This window comes from Zootoca vivipara, chromosome 1 (genome assembly GCF_965207765.1).
Source record: "Zootoca vivipara chromosome 1, rZooViv2.hap1.1, whole genome shotgun sequence".
Lineage (NCBI taxonomy): Eukaryota > Metazoa > Chordata > Lepidosauria > Squamata > Lacertidae > Zootoca > Zootoca vivipara.
The window spans coordinates 49,091,932-49,111,314 of record NC_142582.1 but is presented as its reverse complement, the minus strand read 5'-3'; the positions used below and the strand labels follow the sequence as shown (position 1 = coordinate 49,111,314).

Genomic DNA, 19,383 nt, shown 5'->3' with positions numbered 1-19,383 from the left:
TTTTAATTAAGGCAGGAAACTGTGTGTCTCTGTGGCTGTTGGACTGGGAGACGTATTTTCCCACTAAATGAGATCTTTGCAAGCCTTTTTTTAAAAAAAAGAAAGAAAAGAAAAAGGCCGGACATTAATCTTTTGGCTATTGGCAGCTTAATAGTTTTCCCGAGATGCTATCTGCCATTTCTCCTGGTCTCACTTTTCTTCTGATTAAATAAGATGTGGGGTGGAGAGGAATGCTCTTTGTTAAGGCAGACATTGATTTACTCTGGTTTATTTCATTTTCAAAAGGGATGAGGGGTTGGGCTCTAGAAGATCAAAGAACTAAGAAAGAAAGTGGGGGGTAGGGACAGATGGACATTCAGCGACATTGGGAAATAAACCCAGCTCTGAAATCTTAATGGCTAATGGCAATGTATGATCTTGTTTGTTTCTGTAACAGTTCTTAGAGTTACAGACACAGGTCCTTGGTCCTTGTATTGCCTCCATCTTCTTCAGCTATGCCTGAGAGTTTGCTGTTTCAGCGCAGTTGGGCTTCCGTGTGCTTGTGTCTTGTCTCTTACATGAGCCCCATAATAAGAGCAGAAGGGCCCTGCTGTATCACATCAGTGGCCCATTTAGTCCAGCATCCTAGTGTCTAACCAGGTGCCTATGAGAAGCCCACAAGCAGAACCCAAGTGCAACAGCACTCTCCCCATTCGTGTTTCCTAGCAATTGGTATTCAGAAGCATAGTGCCTCTGACAATGGAGGTAGACCATGGCCATCATGGCTCGTTCGCCACTCATAGTCTTTTGCTCCATGAATTTGCCTAATCCCTCTTTTAAAGCCATCCAAGTTGGTGGGCATCACTGCCTCTTGTGTGTAGCGCAGGGAGATATATTGATATATTGTCAAAAACTGTTTTGAAGTCCACATCGTGATATCGATTTCATAATTTTTGATCTGGCAATATATCACAAATCATGATGTGTGTGTGTTATGCAAAAATCACAATGTGGGGAAAACCATGAAGCCAGCCAATGCTTCTACATAGCGCCATCCTTATTTCAGACATTGTGATACATCGGTATATTGTGATGTTTAGCTGCTGATATATTACAATGTTGAAAACCAGATATCACACAGCCCTACTCTTTGTGGGTGCAAAATTGATATTTTAACTTTGTGGTGTACTTTCTTTTCTATCTTGCAAGATTCAGCTGCATTGGATGTCCCTATATTTTGGTGTTATGGGGGGGGGGGAAACATCTCGCTATCCAGTTCCTCAACACCATGCACACATCTATCATTTTGCCTCTTGACCTGCTTTTTCTCTAAACTCAAAAGCCCCAAATGCTGTAAGCTCTCCTCAAAGGGGAGTTGCTTCATAACGTGTGGGAAAGCCAAGCAGAAGCCTTCAAAAATCCTGCCTCTTCCATTCCACCTCATCTCAAGGCCTTACAGAGAAGGGGGCCAATCTCCAGGCAAGGACATCAAGGTAAGATTATTAGGAGATGGAAGACTCAGAGGTGTTAGGTGGCAATATACACAGAAACAGCCTCTTGGTAAGCAGGAGGAGGAGCAAGGAAATGGCAGGTGGTCGGTTTTGTCTCTTCTGAAGCGAGCCTGCATCAGGATGGAGCTGCGAGGAGAGACCTTGGAATTTCTGTGGACTGCATAGACTGGGGGGGGGGGAGGACAAAACAAAACACTGCAGTGATACATTGCTGCTGTCAAAAATGTAAAACATAATTTTAGGGACAATTAGGAAATAGAATAATGGGGTGCGGTGGGGGCATCCCAGAGCCTCTCTGCAGATAGAGCAATATTAATAGCAATGGTTCTCTGTTGAATCTTGTGCACAGTTCCAGCTGCCTCCTCTGAAAAAGGACACCGAAGAAGAGGAGGACAGGAATGATCAGGAGTGTGGAATGCTCCAGGATTCTAGCCAGGAAGGAATTTCATTGGAGGTCTATTTCAGCAAGAGGTTTCCCCAATATCACCCCCTAAAACAGACTTGCTGCCTGTCCATCAACAGTACCCCGCTGCCTCTGGGTTGGCAACTAGTGGGGCAGATGATACCCATCTGTTGGAGGGTGAGGAGTAGCCTCAGGTCCACCAGTTGGTGGTCCCTTCTGCAGGAGGACTGTATTAAAAGGCCAGGACTTCTCAGCTCACAAAACTGATCTGTTAAATTTGAATCCTTTCTTTTTGCCAGAGGACTCAGATAAGCATATATGGAGGTCTCCTCTTCCCAGTTTGGTACTTGCCCTTTGGAAGAAATAGGTAGAGCACATTTTGTTTACCCTTTCAAATTAAACCTTGGTGAAATATAGCAGTCAAAAACTTTAACATAGACCATTGCTTAACACAGTGTACCATTAATGTGGGATTGTGATTGCCAACATTAGAAGGGGTTTCAACAAAAACTAGGCGAATCAATGGATGAATATAAATGGCTCTGAGACAATATAACAGCAGCAGCAGCAGCAGCAACAGCAACAACAACAACAACTTATTATTTATACCCTGCCCATCTAGCTGGGTTTCCCCAGCCACTCTGGGCAGCTTCCAACAAAATATTAAAATGCAGCAGTCCATCAAACATTAAAAGCTTCCCTAAACAGGCTGCCTTCAGATATCTTCTAAAAGTCTGGTAGTTGTTCTTTTTGACATCTGGTGGGGGGGGCATTCCACATGGTGGGTGCCACTACTGAGAAGGCCCTCTGCCTGCTTTCCTGTAACTTGGCATCTCGCAGTGAGGGAACCACCAGAAGGCCCTCTGCACTGGACCTCAGTGTCCGAGTAGAATGATGGGGGTGGAGACGCTCCTTCAGGTATACAGGACCAAGGCAGTCTTGGCCATGAGCTGTTCTCAGTTTCTGCCTTAAGACTGCAAGACACATAGATAGTGAAAATGGAGTAGAAGTATTCCATAAGCAGGATGGATTTTGTTATTGTTGAAGTTTTACAGCATTACTACGCAATCTGTAGTAGAGTTCGGCAGCCAGAAGATCTTTGATTTTGTATTTAAAGAAGTTGTGTTTTTAGTTCTTATGGTTACTTAGAAAACGGGTGTGGCTATGGGTTGGCTGGGTTGGCCTCTGCCAAGGACGCAGGGTCTGGGCAGGGGGCTGCAGAAATCATGCCTCTCCACTCTGCCTTGGAATGGCTAGGGGGCTGCTTGCCCCTCTGCACTCCCCCAGGCTGCTCCTCCACTGTTCTGGGTGCCCAACATCTCCTTGCCAAGTGTGCAAGGGACTGGAGGTGTGTGTGTGGGGGGGAAGATGGTGGCGGCAACGATACAGCTCCTTGCCACAGGTGCATGGGAGCCTAGGCACGCCTCTGTTATAAAAAAAATTGGAATATTGGTTGGATGAGTCAGCTGCGAGTTCATAAATAAAATTCAAAGAGTCAGGAGATGAGACTCCTGCTCCCAATCTTGGCTGGTGGTATCTGGCTCCTACTCTAGACGTAAAGACCTAGGAGAAGAGGAAAAAAAGAATAGAAAAGTGGTGTGTATGTGTGTGATGGGGTTCTCATATGGGGAAAAGGGTTAAACAAATCTTTTGTGTGTCTGAGTCTTCCCACCACACCATGACAGTTACTTAAAAACAAGTATTTAAAATGTCACCTAGTTTGCCCCTGTTGCAGGCTGATTAGCATTATCCATTATGAGTGGAATACTGTTTCTGAGTCTGAATGGTGAAAACTTCCTTTTGTTTGTGAAGGTTGATACTTCCTATTTTCAACTTTTATTTTACCCTCTCCCCTGCTAAAATTGACAAAATCTAAGGTACATTTAGATACTTTTGGTTGCAATGGCATGTTGCTTCATCACAGTCACTGGATGTGTAGAGTAAACAGTTCAGTAAAGCTAAATTATAGTTTGAATGGTACATAAAAGCAGTTACATGTTTAAGTTTTAAAAACATAGTAAACACTATAATTTTGTGTGCCAATACACGGCGAGTGCATTTTATGTTCTTAAAGTAGAAAGTCTTAGAAAGTTAACCATGCTTATATTTCAGTTCTACCCTGCTCCCAAATTTCCTTTGTTTCCCTGGGATGAAAAGCAAAACGGAACTCAGTTTCCCCCAGGTAGGCCTGGGCCACACCCCACCTCCCCTGGGAGAATGAAATCTTGGAGAGCCACACTGTCAATCAGTGAGATAAATACAGTGGAACCTCGGTTTATGAACACCTCGGTTTATGAATTTTCGGTTTATGAACGCCACAGACCCATCTGGAACGGATTAATTCATTTTCCATTACTTTCAATGGGAAAGTTTGCTTCAGTTTATGAACGCTTCAGTTTATGAACAGACTTCCGGAACCAATTACACCCATGCTTCAGTTTATGAACACTTCAGTTTAAGTACTCCGTGGACCCGTCTGGAACGGATTAATCCACTTTCCATTACTTTCAATGGGAAAGTTTGCTTCAGTTTATGAACGCTTACTCCGCGGACCGTCTGGAACGGATTAATTCACTTTCCATTATTTTCAATGGGAAAGTTCGCTTCAGTTTATGAACGCTTCAGTTTATGAACAGACTTCCAGAACCAATTGTGTTCATAAACCGAGGTACCACTGTACTGAGCTAGGTGGACTAAAGGACCAATGGTCTGATTCAGCTTTCTGTCTTCTTCCCTGTGCTTAAAAAAAACCACACACCTAATCTTAGGGCCTAGCTAGCTGCTACTGGGGGCTGAATAACTGCTGCTGAATTACATTTCTCCCACACATTTTCTCAGCAATATACACATTTTGCTTTGTTTTTAAAGAGAGACTTCACAGTGGACAACATTTTCCAGCTGCAATTCATTAGTAGCTAGTTGCAGTGAGTGGGGCAAGGCTGGGATTTTGGGATTCTGCATCACCTGAACTAGTTCCTGGAGTTGTAGCAACACCTGAGTGATCTGCCGTCCTTCGGGTTTTCAGTTTTCAGACTTTTGTTCAGATCACTGTACTGTATACATGCAGTTTGCAGGAGTCTCACTAGGATTCCCTTAAGTGCTTGTGAGTTAAACCGTCATGCAAATTGCCCAGGTGTGCATTGTGGCTATGCAAGTGGGGATGGGGAAATGGAAGATGCAAACTGAAAACTGCAGCAAACTAATGCACCAATTGCAAAATCAATTTTTAATTAATTTGAGATGCCCTCTAAGTTTAACCAGCCGGCAGATGGGGTGGAGCGAACCTACTGAACAAGACCGAAACAGGGGAAATCTCCACACTTTGCTTGCTTCTTCTGCTAGATTTTACCAGGGAGATGTAGCTTGGTGTCAGCCGTGCGTCCTCTGTAACATCTAGTTAGGCCTCTAGAGGCAGAATAATCTAGGCTAAGTAAATACACATTCAAATTTAATTTGCATAATTAATAGGGTAGCATTTTAGTTTCCTTTGCGCAGAGATGGCTCAGAGCCCTTGTAATGCTTGTCACTCGGTCTAGGTTTGACCAGATTCCCCCAACCTGGTGCCTTCAAAATGTTTTGGATCACAACTCCCATCAGCTCCAACCCAGGGTGGCTAATTTTCAGGGATTATGGGGAGTTGCAGTCCAAAACAGCTTGAAAGCATCAGGTTGGGAAAGACTAGCCAGGATCCCGAAGAGACTCCCACCCACCATCCCTTAAAATGAGATTGGCATTGGTCATTTTTCTCCAACTGCCAATGTTGTGGGCATATTGTAAGCCAAGCCTTTGGTTATCATTATGTTACTCTTAAAGGAAAATAAACCCATTCTGGGGCTGATGTTAACCACCCATCTCACAGGGAACATGCTACAATAGGGATGGAGAGCTTCAGACCCTCCTGGCCTTTCATTCTGGCCCTCAGAACTCTTCCCAGGCCACATCCCTCACTGGTCCTGCAATGCACCTTGAATATTTTTTGCTTGGCTGGAACATGAATGCCCAGAATGCCCCTTGCTTGCCCAGAAATGGTATAGGAATGCCTGAAGAAAGGTAACAAATTTTTTTCCTTCCAGTAGCACCTTAGAGACCAACTAAGTTTGTAATAGATCAAACTTAGTTGTCATAGAAAGGTAACATTAGCATTTGTTGCTCCCCCCCCCCAAAGCATGGGACCCTCAAAAGGAAATGTGACCTTTGAGCTGCAAAACGTTCTTTCACGCCTCTGCTACAGCAGCTGCAGATAAACTGAGTTGGTGGACTTCCCTTGAAATGACCACCTTTTACATTGGGACAGATTACTAAACTGAGGGAAGAGGGTGCCCCCCAAATGCTGCTCCCCAGGCTATTTTGAGACCTGGTGAAATGAGGAAGCGCACGCACGCACAGCCAGTTTGCCCAAGAAGGGGTGAAAAGTGGAGAGCCCGATGCAACTGCAAATTGGGATTGCCTGTGTCTCCCGTTTCTCTCTCCCCCAGCCTCTTGGTTGCTAGGTGGCCGGAGTCATTCCTGGCGGAGGGGGAATGCCATAATGGCTAATCTGCAGTTCTCCCCATTACACCTCTTAATGATTCCCTAAATCATGCTAATGAACTGCACCCTCACCCCCCCCCCCTGCCTCTTGACCCTTCCCCTCAGAAGAGCACCAAAGGGCAGCCTGGATCCATTATGCTGGTGAATGCGCCATGGCTAAGATTTATGGAGCAGGCGGGAGCGCCGAAGTGGTCTAGCTGGCTCCTTGGCCCTTACAACAGGACACCTGGGCTGCCATTAAAGGTAATTAGTGAGCTAGTGCTGATTGATGAGGGGTCCAAATAGCCTCTTGGCCCAGCAAGGGGGTCTTGTTGGATGGATCAGCTCCTTTTGATGCCCAGAGTGTAATGAAGTCTCTCATTTGAAACCTTCATTAGGGTCTTCTTAAAGGATCTGGGTTGGGGAGCAGGGTGGACCTCTTTTTTAATTTTTTTAAAAAAAGATGATACATTTATGTTTTGAGCCAAATAGGCCTGGAAATTTCATCCTCCTGCCCCTTTGATGAAATATTGCCTGAGCATATTCATCTCCCTCCTTCCTTTCACTCAAGAGAGAAAGAGGTGGTGGGGAGGGGGACTCCTTTCACATTTGTTTATTATGTTTGCCTGCTGCTTTTCTCCTGGAGCTCATGCAAATGTCGTAGGAAGAATTCCACCCAACAGTTCCAGTGTCTTGGGAGCCTGATTTCAGCTGCCATTTTGAATTTCATCTGGTTCTGAGTGCTCTGTAATTTATTCAATATTTCCCTTTGTTCAATGTAAGCTGGAGGATGGCCAGTTTCTTGGGAATCACACTATTCTTCAGGCAATAGTCTGGTAATGGGTATTTTGACATACAATCTCAGCTCTTTGTGGATGGTCAGGTTCTAAAAGTTGGCACTAGTAGTAAGAACTCCACAGCAGTGGAACACATGCACTTGGATTGTAGATCATGATTGGGTGGGGGTGGGGGTGGCAGAGCTAGGAAGTAGCTAATGTGCTTCCTGCACAATCTTTTCAAGAGGCAGACGGACAGTAGTTGTTCGTCTTTGCACATGAGTTATTGATGCAATAACTTGAGCAGTTTTTTTCCTGCCATACTTTCAAGTTTTGTAGGGCCACTGGAGTTATGTGAAGTTACTTTGGGGGGCATATCTGGTCTGGTCCATAAGAATACCAATTGACCATCGCTGCTGTTAGTTACTGCCCTAGATATTTTGGTACCTCTGTGGCCACTTCCAGATGATCTATTCATTGAGTGTTCAGCCTGATTTGTTTGCCTAGAGAATAGACAGTGTTCACTAATGAATTCGTTCAGCCCGATTTATTTGTGGGGAGAGTAGATGATGTTGCATCAAAGCAAGTGTTACCCCACACTTTTCGGTGCACCCCCTTGCTTTCCTTACAGCAAAAAGTGGGTTTGTTGCATGAGACCTCCAGGGTTTTAGACAGGAAGTCTTTCCCACCTACAAGTGACTTAATGTTCTATTAATGCCCAATTGTGTTATGAAAATTCTCATAGTTACTCTATCGTAAAATTGCACTTATCCAATCTTAAATATGTTATTTTAAAAACAAATATCTTGCAGCCAAAGAGTTGAGTGGGACTAGCACTAGTTTATTTTGGAGTCTCCGGATGTAGCACCGAATCCTCCTTCCTTCTGTACTTGCAGATGAATGGAAAGCCTTGTTCTGCAGGCCTTTGGTAGAAGCCAGGGCTGGCCCTAAGGCAAGGCTGGGTGGCGCAGGGCACCGGGCCGCCAGGGGTGGGTGGGCGCTGTGCTGCAGCGCCCACGAAAGCCATGCTGCGCCCGCCAGACAGCTGCGCATTCGGAAACGGGGGGGAGGGGCGCCGGAGGAACAGTTTGCACCATGGCGCCAGGGCGCCAGCTACGCTTAAGATGGCCCTGGTAGAAGCAGGCTGATACTGGGAGTGATGGAAAGTGCATTCTTGACAGCCTATTGCAGGCATCCCCAAACTTCGGCCTTCCAGATGTTTTGGACTACAATTCCCATCTTCCCCGACCACTGGTCCTGTTAGCTAGGGATCATGGGAGTTGTAGGCCAAAACGTCTGGAGGGCCAAAGTTTGGGGATGCCTGGCCTATTGTATTCATTGCCTCCCATCTCCCTCTATTTTGTTCTTGGCATATATTGCCATAGTTTTTTTCTTTGGTTTGCTGTTTGCATGCAACACTTGCTTCTCATGTAACCACCCAGCATTTGCACTCTTTATTTTGACCTTTCTGCATTGTGCGTTGGTGTAGGACACAGGTGGGGAACCTTGGGCCCAGCGGCTGAATGTTGCCCTCCGGACCTCTCTACCTGGCCCTTAGGAGTCTTCCCAGTCCTTCTCCACTTCCCAGTCCACGTTCCTAACCCCAGGCTATGCCCCTCAAGAGTCCTTCCCCATGCCCGCCTTTTGCCTTTCTGTAATGTGCCTTTGAACTGTGACAATGCCTCTTACTCGCCTGGAGGGTAGGAGTAGAGATTTGTGTGGAACATGGGTACATGTAGAAGCCTCTAACTTTAACTGTCAGAGTCTCACCTGTTGCTCCACCCACCTTTGCTTCTGGTCCTGGCCAGCACTGGCATGTGCTCCCTGAAAGGTCGCCCATGAGGGAATGTGGCTCTGTCATACTGAGAAAGGTTCTCCATCCCTAGTGTAGGAGATGAGATGCTGTGGTTTAAGGAAGCTGATATATCTCAGACTGCATTCCCCTATCTGCAACATGGGCAAAACACAGAACCACAGATTTGTGGAGTTGGAAGGGACAACGGAGGGTCATATAGTCCAAACCCCTGCTATTCAGGAATTGTCCACCCAAAGTGGGACTCAAACCCACAACCCTGAGATTAAGAGTCTCATGCTCTACTGGCTGAGCTATATGATTCTGTTATAAGGCAGCATGCAAAAGAGGATAGGAGGTGAAGGGAATGAACAGGCTATTGGGGAGGCACAACATTTGTGTTCTCTTCCCAAGATATTGGCATCGTCTTCAAGTCTCCAGTTTGGCAACTGTTGCCTGTGGCCTTCTTTCCTGTCTCCCCTGTGCTTTGGGGCAGGGATGTGGGAGGAGGCTGTCCCACCATGTAATGAGATCAGCTGGGCAATGAACTGCATTGGCTACAACTATCACTTTGTAAAGTTTTTTTTAACAGGAGGGGAAACAGCAGTAAAAGCACTTATGAGGTGATAAAGGGCTTTAATGAGCTGGCTCTTTGATAGCACAGCTGTAAACTGAGAGGGAGGCAGGGAACCAAAAAAAAGTGGATGGGAGAGAGCACTCAGGATCCACCTTATGGCCTCCAGCACTGTTTGTTTTGAGGCTCTAAATCAAGATTTTCTCTGAATTCCACCATTTCCCAAGACAAAGGCATATCAATGCAATGTGATCACACTGTATTGTGACTCTGTTAGAGACTTTGTGGATTCTCTCAAAATCATTGAGTGGGACTGTGGCTGTGTACACAGCAAGCATTTAAAGCACATGACTTCCCCAAAGAATCCTGGGAACTATAGTTTATTCCTCACATAGTTCTAGTTCCCAGCACCCATAGCAAACTACAGTTCCCAGGATTCATTGTTGGGTAGTGATGTGCTTTAAATATGCTTAAAATGTATGGTGTGTGCATAGCCTGTGAGGCCTCTGTTGGGGATACAGTACATTGAATTCTAGGAAATTCTGACACAAAATGAGCTTGAGGACCTTGGATATCTAGTGTAGCTTTCTGATCCTGTTCAGGATAGATCCACTGAAGTTACATTTTGGACAGGTTGTGGGGAAACTTATCTAGGAAAAGAGAAGGATAATCCAACATATTCAGTCAAATGTTTGGCCAGGATCTTTAGAATGTGTACATTTTGCATGGAGGAAATCTGAAGCATGCCTCCGTTTTCCTTAGCAAGAACTTCCTTTAGGGCGTCAATAAAACTGGATCCTTTATGATAGCAGGAACCTATTCTGGGGTTGCCATCTCTAACTAGAAATCTAGGCTGGGTGCGTTTGGGTACTATAATGGATCAGAAATATGCAAATAGTTGTTTTCACCTAAGTGCAATGATAAGCAGGTTCTCCAGTCCCATCTGAGTTGATGATGCTACTGGCAATTAGGAAGAGCACAGCAAGTGCCCTTTTCATGAGCTGAGTTGCAAGTGCTACACAAGACTAGAGCTCCCTTGCAAGTTAATTAGCAGGATAAGCTTGCCAAGATGTCAGCTGCAAGTCAATTACAATCAGAACTTCTGAACAGAGATGAATGAAACCTACTGTTTAGCCCTAAAACTTGGCATGGATAAGTGCCTTGAATGCAAAATGTAAAATATTGAATCTTGTTTCACCAGCTTTCATTTTCGGAATGACTTAAAGGGACATTGATATAGGTGGGAGAGAATACACAAAAAGTGCTTTATTTGGTTTCCCTTGCCCTTTCTCCTCTTTTGTCATGCATTCTTCAAGACACACATGTAGAGGGATATTGAAACACCACCTTCTCTTTCTTCAGAGGACCTGGGAACCTACCGTGTTTCTCTGAAAATAAGACACTGCCTTACATTTATTTTTCCTAAAAAAGAACAACACACTATGGCTTATTTTCAGGGGATGTCTTATTTTTTCCCTCCTTTTCCTGCCATGGCTGGCATTGCTGCTGTGCCTATCACTATGTCTTATTTTTCGGGGTATGGCTTATATTCATTGAATGCTTAAAAATCCTGCTACGTCTTATGGCTACGTCTTATTTTTGGAGAAACAGGGTAGCTACTCACATCACTAGAATGGGCTGCTGAGTTCTCCAGGGTGCCTTTCTTACTTACAGAGTAGCCCTGCTTAAGGCAGCCTTCACCCATCTGGTGCCTTGCAGATGCTTTGGCCTGTAACTCTTATCACTCCCAATCAGGCAAAGGCTGGTTTAAAGGGAATTTCCCTCCACTTTCCAAATTCATTTTGCACTGGGCATGCTGAGATATATACGATATGCCTTTTGTGAGTCTAGGTATGCTCCCGTTGCCCATAGGTTGGAGTTCCAACATTTAATCAGTTAGAGTTAAACAATAAAAAAATCACTCTTGATGGACTGATAAGGTATCCCAGTTAAGTGGACAGCAGATTTTGTTTTGATTTTTTTAAATAATTAAAATAGAAACACAGTATCAGAAGAGACATTTCTTTTTCCCCGTCAAACAGAAGCAAATGCTCCCACGCATTTAGGTCTCCACCAAAAGAACATCAAAATATGTTTGCTTCAGGATTTTTATGTTTCCTCCTTTAAAAAAACAGAGAGAGAGAGAGAGAGAGAGAGAGAGAGAGAGAGAGAAAAGACATTGATGGCAACAGGTCATCAAAAAGTAAAAGTCATGTAAGGTCACTGGTGTAGCCAGGATTTTTGTTAGGGGAGGCAGAACCGATGTGATTGGTCAGTTAGTTTAGTATTTCTATTGTTTTACTTGATCGGGGTTGGGGGGGAGCTGTCCCCTGCCCACCCTTGGTTACGCCCATGTGTAAGGTACATCAAAAAAGATACAGCATGTATTTCAGATAATGGGAGGAAAGAAAAAGAGAAGAAAAAGAGGGGAAAGGACAAGAAAGGTGAGAAAAGGAGAAGAGAATGAAAATATAGAAAGAAGAAGCTGATACATTTCATAATTGTAATTAAGGCATACAGAATTTTTTTATTTAAAGAAAATATACAGAAGGAGTTTTCAATGAAAAAAAAAATACAATATGGTGCCACACAAATTCTAGTGGTTTCACTGTTTACTCACATTGATTTTATTTTATTATTACTATATTGTATTGTACTTTATTACTATTTTAGAAATCAGTTTTAACTTCTTTTGAATATAAAATGATTGAGAATTTCCCCCGCTAAACAAATAAAAATAAGTATCTAATTTGTTTTATTAAATGTGTGTAGAATCTAGTTACAGGTAGGTAGCCGTGTTGGTCTGCCGTAGTTGAAACAAAATTAAAAAATTCCTTCCAGTAGCACCTTAGAGACCAACTAAGTTTGTCATTGATATGAGCTTTCATGTGCATGCACACTTAGTATCTGAAGAAGTGTGCATGCACACAAAAGCTCATACCAATGACAAACCTAGTTGGTCTCTAAGGTGCTACTGGAAGGAATTTTTTTATGTGTAGAATCTGACATTCGTCAGTACAGATAGCAGGGCAATATACAGAACACAGGGTAAAACAACTAAACCAAATAATGAAATAATAATGATACATACTGAAATGCGCCATGAAACAAATAAAGCAGCTGAAAACAACAGAGCAGATTAAGCCCTAATCAGCTTACAAAACTTGGAAAGCCTGGGCAAATGAATTAAGCCCCAACTTGATGCCAGGATGATAACAATGGCATATTCAACCCAAACAATTGATTAGTCAATTAAACAAATGAAACCCCTGCAATTAATTGACTAAGAATTCTTTAATTTGGATGACAGACCATTAAATTCCCTAAAGATGCCAAAATCTGGGTTTTATCCACCAGAATCTGCAAAGCCATTTCATTGACTGATATCTCCATGCTGGGGCTTGGCATGGCAGGGGTTGCGGTTTGGAAGGAGCAGAGGGGAAGGAAAGGCAGAGCTGTGGTGGTTCCTCTCTCCCCTGCTGTGGTACTGGATAAAAGGCGGCATTGTTGTGGTTTCACAGACAGGGCTTGGCGAGTGGGGTCCCTTGTCCTCCAGGCCTGCTGCCGCCTCTGGTTTTGTTGGAAGGTCTCATTGCATCAGGGAGCACAGCAAATGGAGCGGACTCTGGCACGGCATGTCTCTTGCCCTAACCTGGTCTTGAAAATGTTGTGACAAAGAGTGGGGCAACTGTATAAATGAACTAATTAACAGAGGCACCAGATATACTTTATTTTAAGAGATGGCCCCATAGGCACCTATGATTTTCCTGTCACAACTGTGCAGGTATCCCAGTTGTGTGATTATGGCCACATTCACCCCATCCATTTAAAGCATTACTGTAGCACTTTAAGGAGTCATGGCTTCCCCCAAAGAATTCAAGGAGCTGTAGTTTAAGGGCCCTGAGACCCCTGTTCCCATTTCAGAGCTACAGTTCCCAGTGTGGCTTTTTAACAACCAATCCCTCTTCACAGGAACTCTGGGAGTCATAGGTCTGTGAGGGGAAAAGGGGTCTCCTAAAAACTCTCAGCAACTTTAAACAAACTGTAGCTCCCAGAATTTTAAGGTGGAAGCCATGGCTGTTTAAAGTGGTGTCATAGTGCTTTAACAACAACAACAACAATTGAAATAGATGGTGTGAATGTAGCCTATATTAATAGATATGTACTCTGACTATCTCTGGTGTGGTGTACCTTAGGACTTCCTGTTTTGTGTCGGTAGCACAACAGAACCTGAGACATATATGGCAAAAGTATAATCTCCTGTTAAATGGATGCTGCCTTTAAGTTCCTTTAGAGTCCTGTACCTGGAGAAATCAGCAGCATGGGAAATGTCCCTCGGCCTGTCTAGTGGTAGCTGCGCTTTGATCATATCAGTGTTTAGCTCCTGGTTCATAATGTCTAGTAAAACTTAACCCATGGCATGACATTTCTGAGTTTTCCTACCACCACAGTTAATATCATTGGCTGCTGGCAACAGGGCTGGGGGGAAGTATGTGATGGCAGTGACACCGAGATAGGTAAATTCTTTTAGAATGTTCTGGAAGGAGATGGAGAGCTGAAGGTGTGGTCGCCATTTTTGTGTGTGGTAATAAGTTGAGCTTGCTCCCTTGGTGCACAGGAAACACTGACATATTCTGAAAGAAATCCTTAAACCCAGGGATAAACTGGGCCTACTGGGCTTTGTCCTGATGTGGTAATGTCTAGTGAGCTGTTTATAGTGGTACTGTTGTCTGGGACTCACCATTTTGTCCCAGCCTAAGGCTTGGGACTAACTTGTTTGCACGCCGACTATCTTTCTCATTTTCTCTCTGTCCCTCCCCACTTCACTTTCCTTCTTCAACCCTCCCTAATATTCTTCTCCTCTTTAAAAAGCAATACCACCAGAGGAAGGAAATGGCGCTGCTGATATACGAGCCACATTACATTGGGACATGACCCAGTTGTGGGTTTGGTTCTATCAGATGAAGACGAATGTTGAATGGCCATGTCAGACCTAAGCCAATGTCAATTCTGCAGTAGCCATTGGGCCAGAGGCGGCTGATAGCATAGGCTCATGGTTCTCAAACTTATCTCTCCGGGCCCCACTTTCAGAATAAAAATTTGCTTGCACCACAACAAAGTTTTTTTAATTGAAGAAATACATTGGAAAACAAAAAGAAACAACATAGAACACAACTACGTTTTAATATGATTATGAGGATACCCCATGGCCCCCCAGTGTGGTGCGCCACACCCTTTGAGAACCACTGGTATAGGTGAATGACATACTGGGCAGCACTGTGCGAGGAGCTCCCTCATGCAACCAATTTCCGTAGGAAATTCATGTGGATCCCACAGAGGCGGTGATATCTGTGTCCTGTAGTTTCAGACTTTGTCCCCAGACTGTTCACTTAGGACTGCAGATTGTTCCTTCAGGTGCCCAAGCAAATAAGTTTTTGTAAACTGAAAGTCCCCCCCCCTTTGGGCTTCCCATTTGCCACAAATGTAGGTATATATAGACAGGCAGGCTAGGAATGTCTGTAGGCATACAGTGGTACCTCGAGTTACAAACACTTCAGGTTACAAACTCCGCTAACCTTTGAGACCTTTGCCTCAGGATGAGAACGGAATTTGTGTGCCAGTGGCGCAGCGGCAGCAAGAGGCCCCATTAGCGAAAGCATGCCTCTAGTTAAGAACAGTTTCAGGTTAAGAACTGACCTCCGAAACGAATTAAGTTCGTAACTAGTGGTACCACTGTATTTGCAAGGCTGCATTTATTGGCCAATAATTGGACATATAAAACTGCCTTAAACGGAGCCAGATCATTAGTTTATCAAGCTCAGTATGGTCTACTCTGACTGGCAGCAGCTTTCAAGGACTCAGGCATTTTCCTCTGCAGCCCTGCTAACCTGAGATCCTTTTTAAACTGGAGATGGTGGTGATTGAATCTGGGACCTTTTGGATGCAAAGAATGTGTTCTGCCAGTGAGCTACAGACCCTCCCCATATCAATTTCAGGGCTCATAGGTCTAGGTCTTTTAGCTCAGTTAAGATTGTACAGCACATCAGCCAACCCCCCCTCTCTCTGCTTTTCTCTTTTCTCCCCCACATTTACTCCTTTCTTTCAAAGCTGCCAATCACTGGTCCACCCCCTGCTGCGTTTCCAAGGCTTGTCTAATCTGGAAATCGAACGTGAACCGAATTCTGTGTGTTGCTGGAAGGAAATATGAACCAAATGTAAGCACACTTCCAGGCCCAAGCTGTTTTTAATAAGGGATCTCAATTGGCAGGACCCGGCAACGCCAAGGCAGCAGGCTCAAGGAAGCCCAAGAAAAAAGAACAATCAGCGCTGAGCTAGTAGGAGAGTGAGGAGGACACATGTGGTCAATTCAGCTGCTCCAGATTTGCCAAATTAAGGCTTCTTCTTCTTCTTCTTTCTTCTTCTTTCTTTCTTCTTCTTCTTCTTCTTCTTCTTCTTCTTCTTCTTCTTCTTCTTCTTCTTCTTCTTCTTCTTTCTTCTTCTTCTTTCTTCTTCTTCTTTCTTCTTCTTCTTTTCTTCTTCTTCTTCTTCTTCTTCTTCTTCTTCTTCTTCTTCTTCTTCTTCTTCTTCTTCTTCTTCTTCTTCTTCTTCTTCTTCTTCTTCTTCTTCCACCCAGCTAGTTGTCCTTGGTTTGTGTGTGTCTCTGTGTGTGCAAACTTGCCTATTTGTAGCAAGGTTATATTCTTCTTTCAGTCTCATGCTACTGTCTAGTTTCAGGAAGTGGACTGGGAATGGAAGGAGTCGCCTCTCTTCTGCATATTGAGGCAGTGGATTTCAACCAGCGTGCTGTGGCACCCTGGGATGCCTTGAATGATGGTCAGAGGTGCTGTGGGTAACACTACCCTCTGTCCTTCTTTCCTCCCCCCCCCTCCTCTGATGCTCCCTCACATCTCTGCCTCTCCAAGCCTTGCACAGCTATTTATTATAGCAGCCCTGATTATAAGCTCCGTAGGTGAATGGTGCTTCCAGGAGGAATCTCTCTTTGGGGCAGGGCCTAGAGGCACATTAACCTGGGGCAATATGGTTTGATGGCTGTTTCTTTATGTTGGGTATTCTGTATGGCAGGAGTTGGAAATAAGAGATATCTAAGGCTGAAACCAAGAGCCAATTAGACTTGTTTTTTTGAGGGGGGAGGGGAGTATGAATGTATCCACCTGTCTTAAGGTGCTTGCAAAAAATGCAGGAAAGTTAATGCACACACCTTATTTTCCAGAAGCAGAATGCATTTGGCAAGTTTCCAAAACCAATTAAGAGAATATGTATTTACAGTGGTACCTCGGGTTACAAATGCTTCAGGTTACAAACTCTGCTAACCCAGAAATAGTACCTCGGGTTAAGAACTTTGCTTCAGGATGAGAACAGAAATTGTCCTCTGGCGGCGCGGCAGCAGCAGGAGGCCCCATTAGCTAAAGTGGTTCTTCAGGTTAAGAACAGTTTCAGGTTAAGAACGGACCTCCGGAACAAATTAAGTTCTTAACCAGAGGTACCACTGTATCTCTTTTTCAAGCACTTTCTTCCTTTTTACATTTCCACATGGCATGGGCTGTACTAGTCCCTGTCTTCAAAAAGTAAACTTCGTCATAATAGTTCCTGTCATAAAAAAAAAATATCAAAATCCTAATTCAGATATCTGATGTTGACATTTAGACTGCAACAATTGTGCTTGTACGCATGTTAAAAGAAATGCAGCCAAAAGATCCAGACCTCTCTCTATCCCCCAAACCCAAGCCCTACAAGTGAATTCATGGTGAATTGGTTGCTTTTGCATTAGAACTTAACTCAAATGCCATTTTTTGGCATAAATAGTGACTGGCCAGAAACCAGATTCCATGACTTAAAAGAGCAAAGAATCAAAGCCTCTGGCTGAATATCTGCTGCTGTAAGTTAGTCTTCATTTAACACCAAAATGATGCTGTTTGTATTCAGAGATGGCGTTGACACTCCCACCACCACCCAGAAGAATTCAGTCCTGGAGATTGATTTTGTAATATCTTATGCTCAGATAGCCTGCCGCAGGTTCAGAGACAGGCTTCTCACAGTAAGGATTTTATTGCTCGTGGGTTGTGGGTCTAAATCTGCTAGACTCTCCTGAATACGATTTCAGCGTCCTTTCGTGCTTAGCCAGCCCCAGCTTCCCCCAGAGGAGCATAGCAGTGTGTTTCATTTCTCTCTCCCTCCTCCTCCCTTTGCTCCTCTTGTGGGGATGGGGCTGCAGCTGAAACCCGGCAGCCTTTCAACCATTAAACTATATAAAAGCGCGGCAAAGTTATGCAGCTGCCCATCGAGGAGGGGCCTGGAGGGGAGGGGTCTGCAGCCATAAAGAGAGGGTTTCTCCAGAGGCACCGCCCCTCCCCCTTTCCTTTGGAGGTGAAGGAGCTGACCCAAGAAGAAGCAAGGAGAGGAATCCACGGTGACACCAGGCAAGGGAAGGCGAAGAGGCAGCAGCGGCAGAGAGGCACATGCCCATACGTTGCTGCTGGCTGGAAAGCCTTGCACTTTCTCCTTGCCTCTGCCTAGCCCTCCTACCCCTAGGCTGCGCGGAGGATGTGCTGAGCTGATGCTGTTATGCTGTCCGTTTCACTGAGTCTCCCAAAGGGCCGATCTGGTGACAGGATGACCTGGGTTTGCCTGTCTTGCATGCTTTGGGTACGTAGATGTCTTTCGACGACATCCCGCAGCATCATTTTTCTCCCCCGCCTCACTCCCAAGTTGCTTGCTTTTGGTTGTGTTGCAAAGCGAAGCCGGGCTTCTGGTCGAGGGGTTGCAGTTACTGGGCTGGAGTGTTTCCTTCCACTTTTGACCGCATTTCCAAACAGGGCAACTGTAGAGGAGGAAGGAGGGGAGCTCTCTCTCTCTCTCTCTCTCTCTCTCTCTCTCTCTCTCTCTCTCTCTCTCTCTCTCTCTCTCTCTCTCTCTCTCTCTGTGTGTGTGTGTGTGTGTGTGTGTGTATCCATGTGTTAATGCTAGTTGATGGATGGATTTCAAAGACTCTGCCTCTCAGGGATTGGAAAGGGAGACGAGGATCGGGAAAAGGAGAGGAAAGCCCTCCTAAAGGATTCCATCTGGATGTGACTTTGCAAGGAAAGCCTTTGATGCTTGCTGGGAAGCAGATGTCCAACTATCCGGCTCGCTGCGCCACTGGAGAACACTGCAGGGAAGCCGGGGGATGTCGGGCTTAGAAGCATTTTCTTCCTTTCTCCCCTGTTTAAAATGCCATTAGTTTTCACGTGAGGGGGGAAATGACTTTTCACTGTTTTCCCGGCGCTTGCGAGAACCAGATCGCTCGCCCCTTTCTTTACCGGTTTTGCAGCGAAAGGGAGGGCAAAGTGAACTGTGCTCACCGAGAGAGCCTCTATGGTCATCTGGAGGCGATCTCTTAATGCAGATAGTGGATGGGTATTTGGATCTGTGGAAACACGAGGATGACATATTGGAGACCACCCACTAGGCTAGAAAGGTGTTTTGCAGTTGCATCTTGGGACGCATGATGGTGGCACGGATAGCTAGAAGTGGATCTGGATGTTCTAAGCCCCTTTCAGGCATCCTGACAGATCATATTGGAGACATGCATGTGACCTGCTGTACACAAGTGAGTGTCGAAGCTAGGATCATCTCCGGCCACCTATTTCTTTTCCATGTCCTGTAGGTCAGGTAACCTGCTGCACGTGGCTTATGTGAGAATAAACAAGATTTCTGATTTAAAGGCATTCCCTGTTATGGGAGAGAAGCTGCCAGTGGGAAAATACCAGAGGTTAGGTGCTTCCATAGGCAGGAAAACAGAGATGCCAAAAATAATTCTGTTTTTAAAGAGCATTATTTGT

The 19,383-nt window shown here is 44.8% G+C and overlaps 1 protein-coding gene across 14 annotated transcripts in view; it reads left to right on the top strand.

The window, feature by feature from the left end:
- Nucleotides 1–19,383, top strand: part of TNS1 (tensin 1) — a 310,381-nt gene that overhangs the window by 53,290 nt on the left and 237,708 nt on the right. Inside the window, exon 1 of one of the 14 annotated variants that reach the window (XM_088662750.1) lies at nucleotides 18,113–18,208. The exons of the other annotated variants lie outside the window; for them this stretch is intronic. Coding sequence (XP_088518876.1) covers nucleotides 18,128–18,208 — 81 coding nt within the window. The 5' untranslated portion in view covers nucleotides 18,113–18,127. Of the gene's footprint in view, nucleotides 1–18,112; nucleotides 18,209–19,383 lie in introns of those variants that run through there. 14 annotated transcript variants of the gene reach the window in all.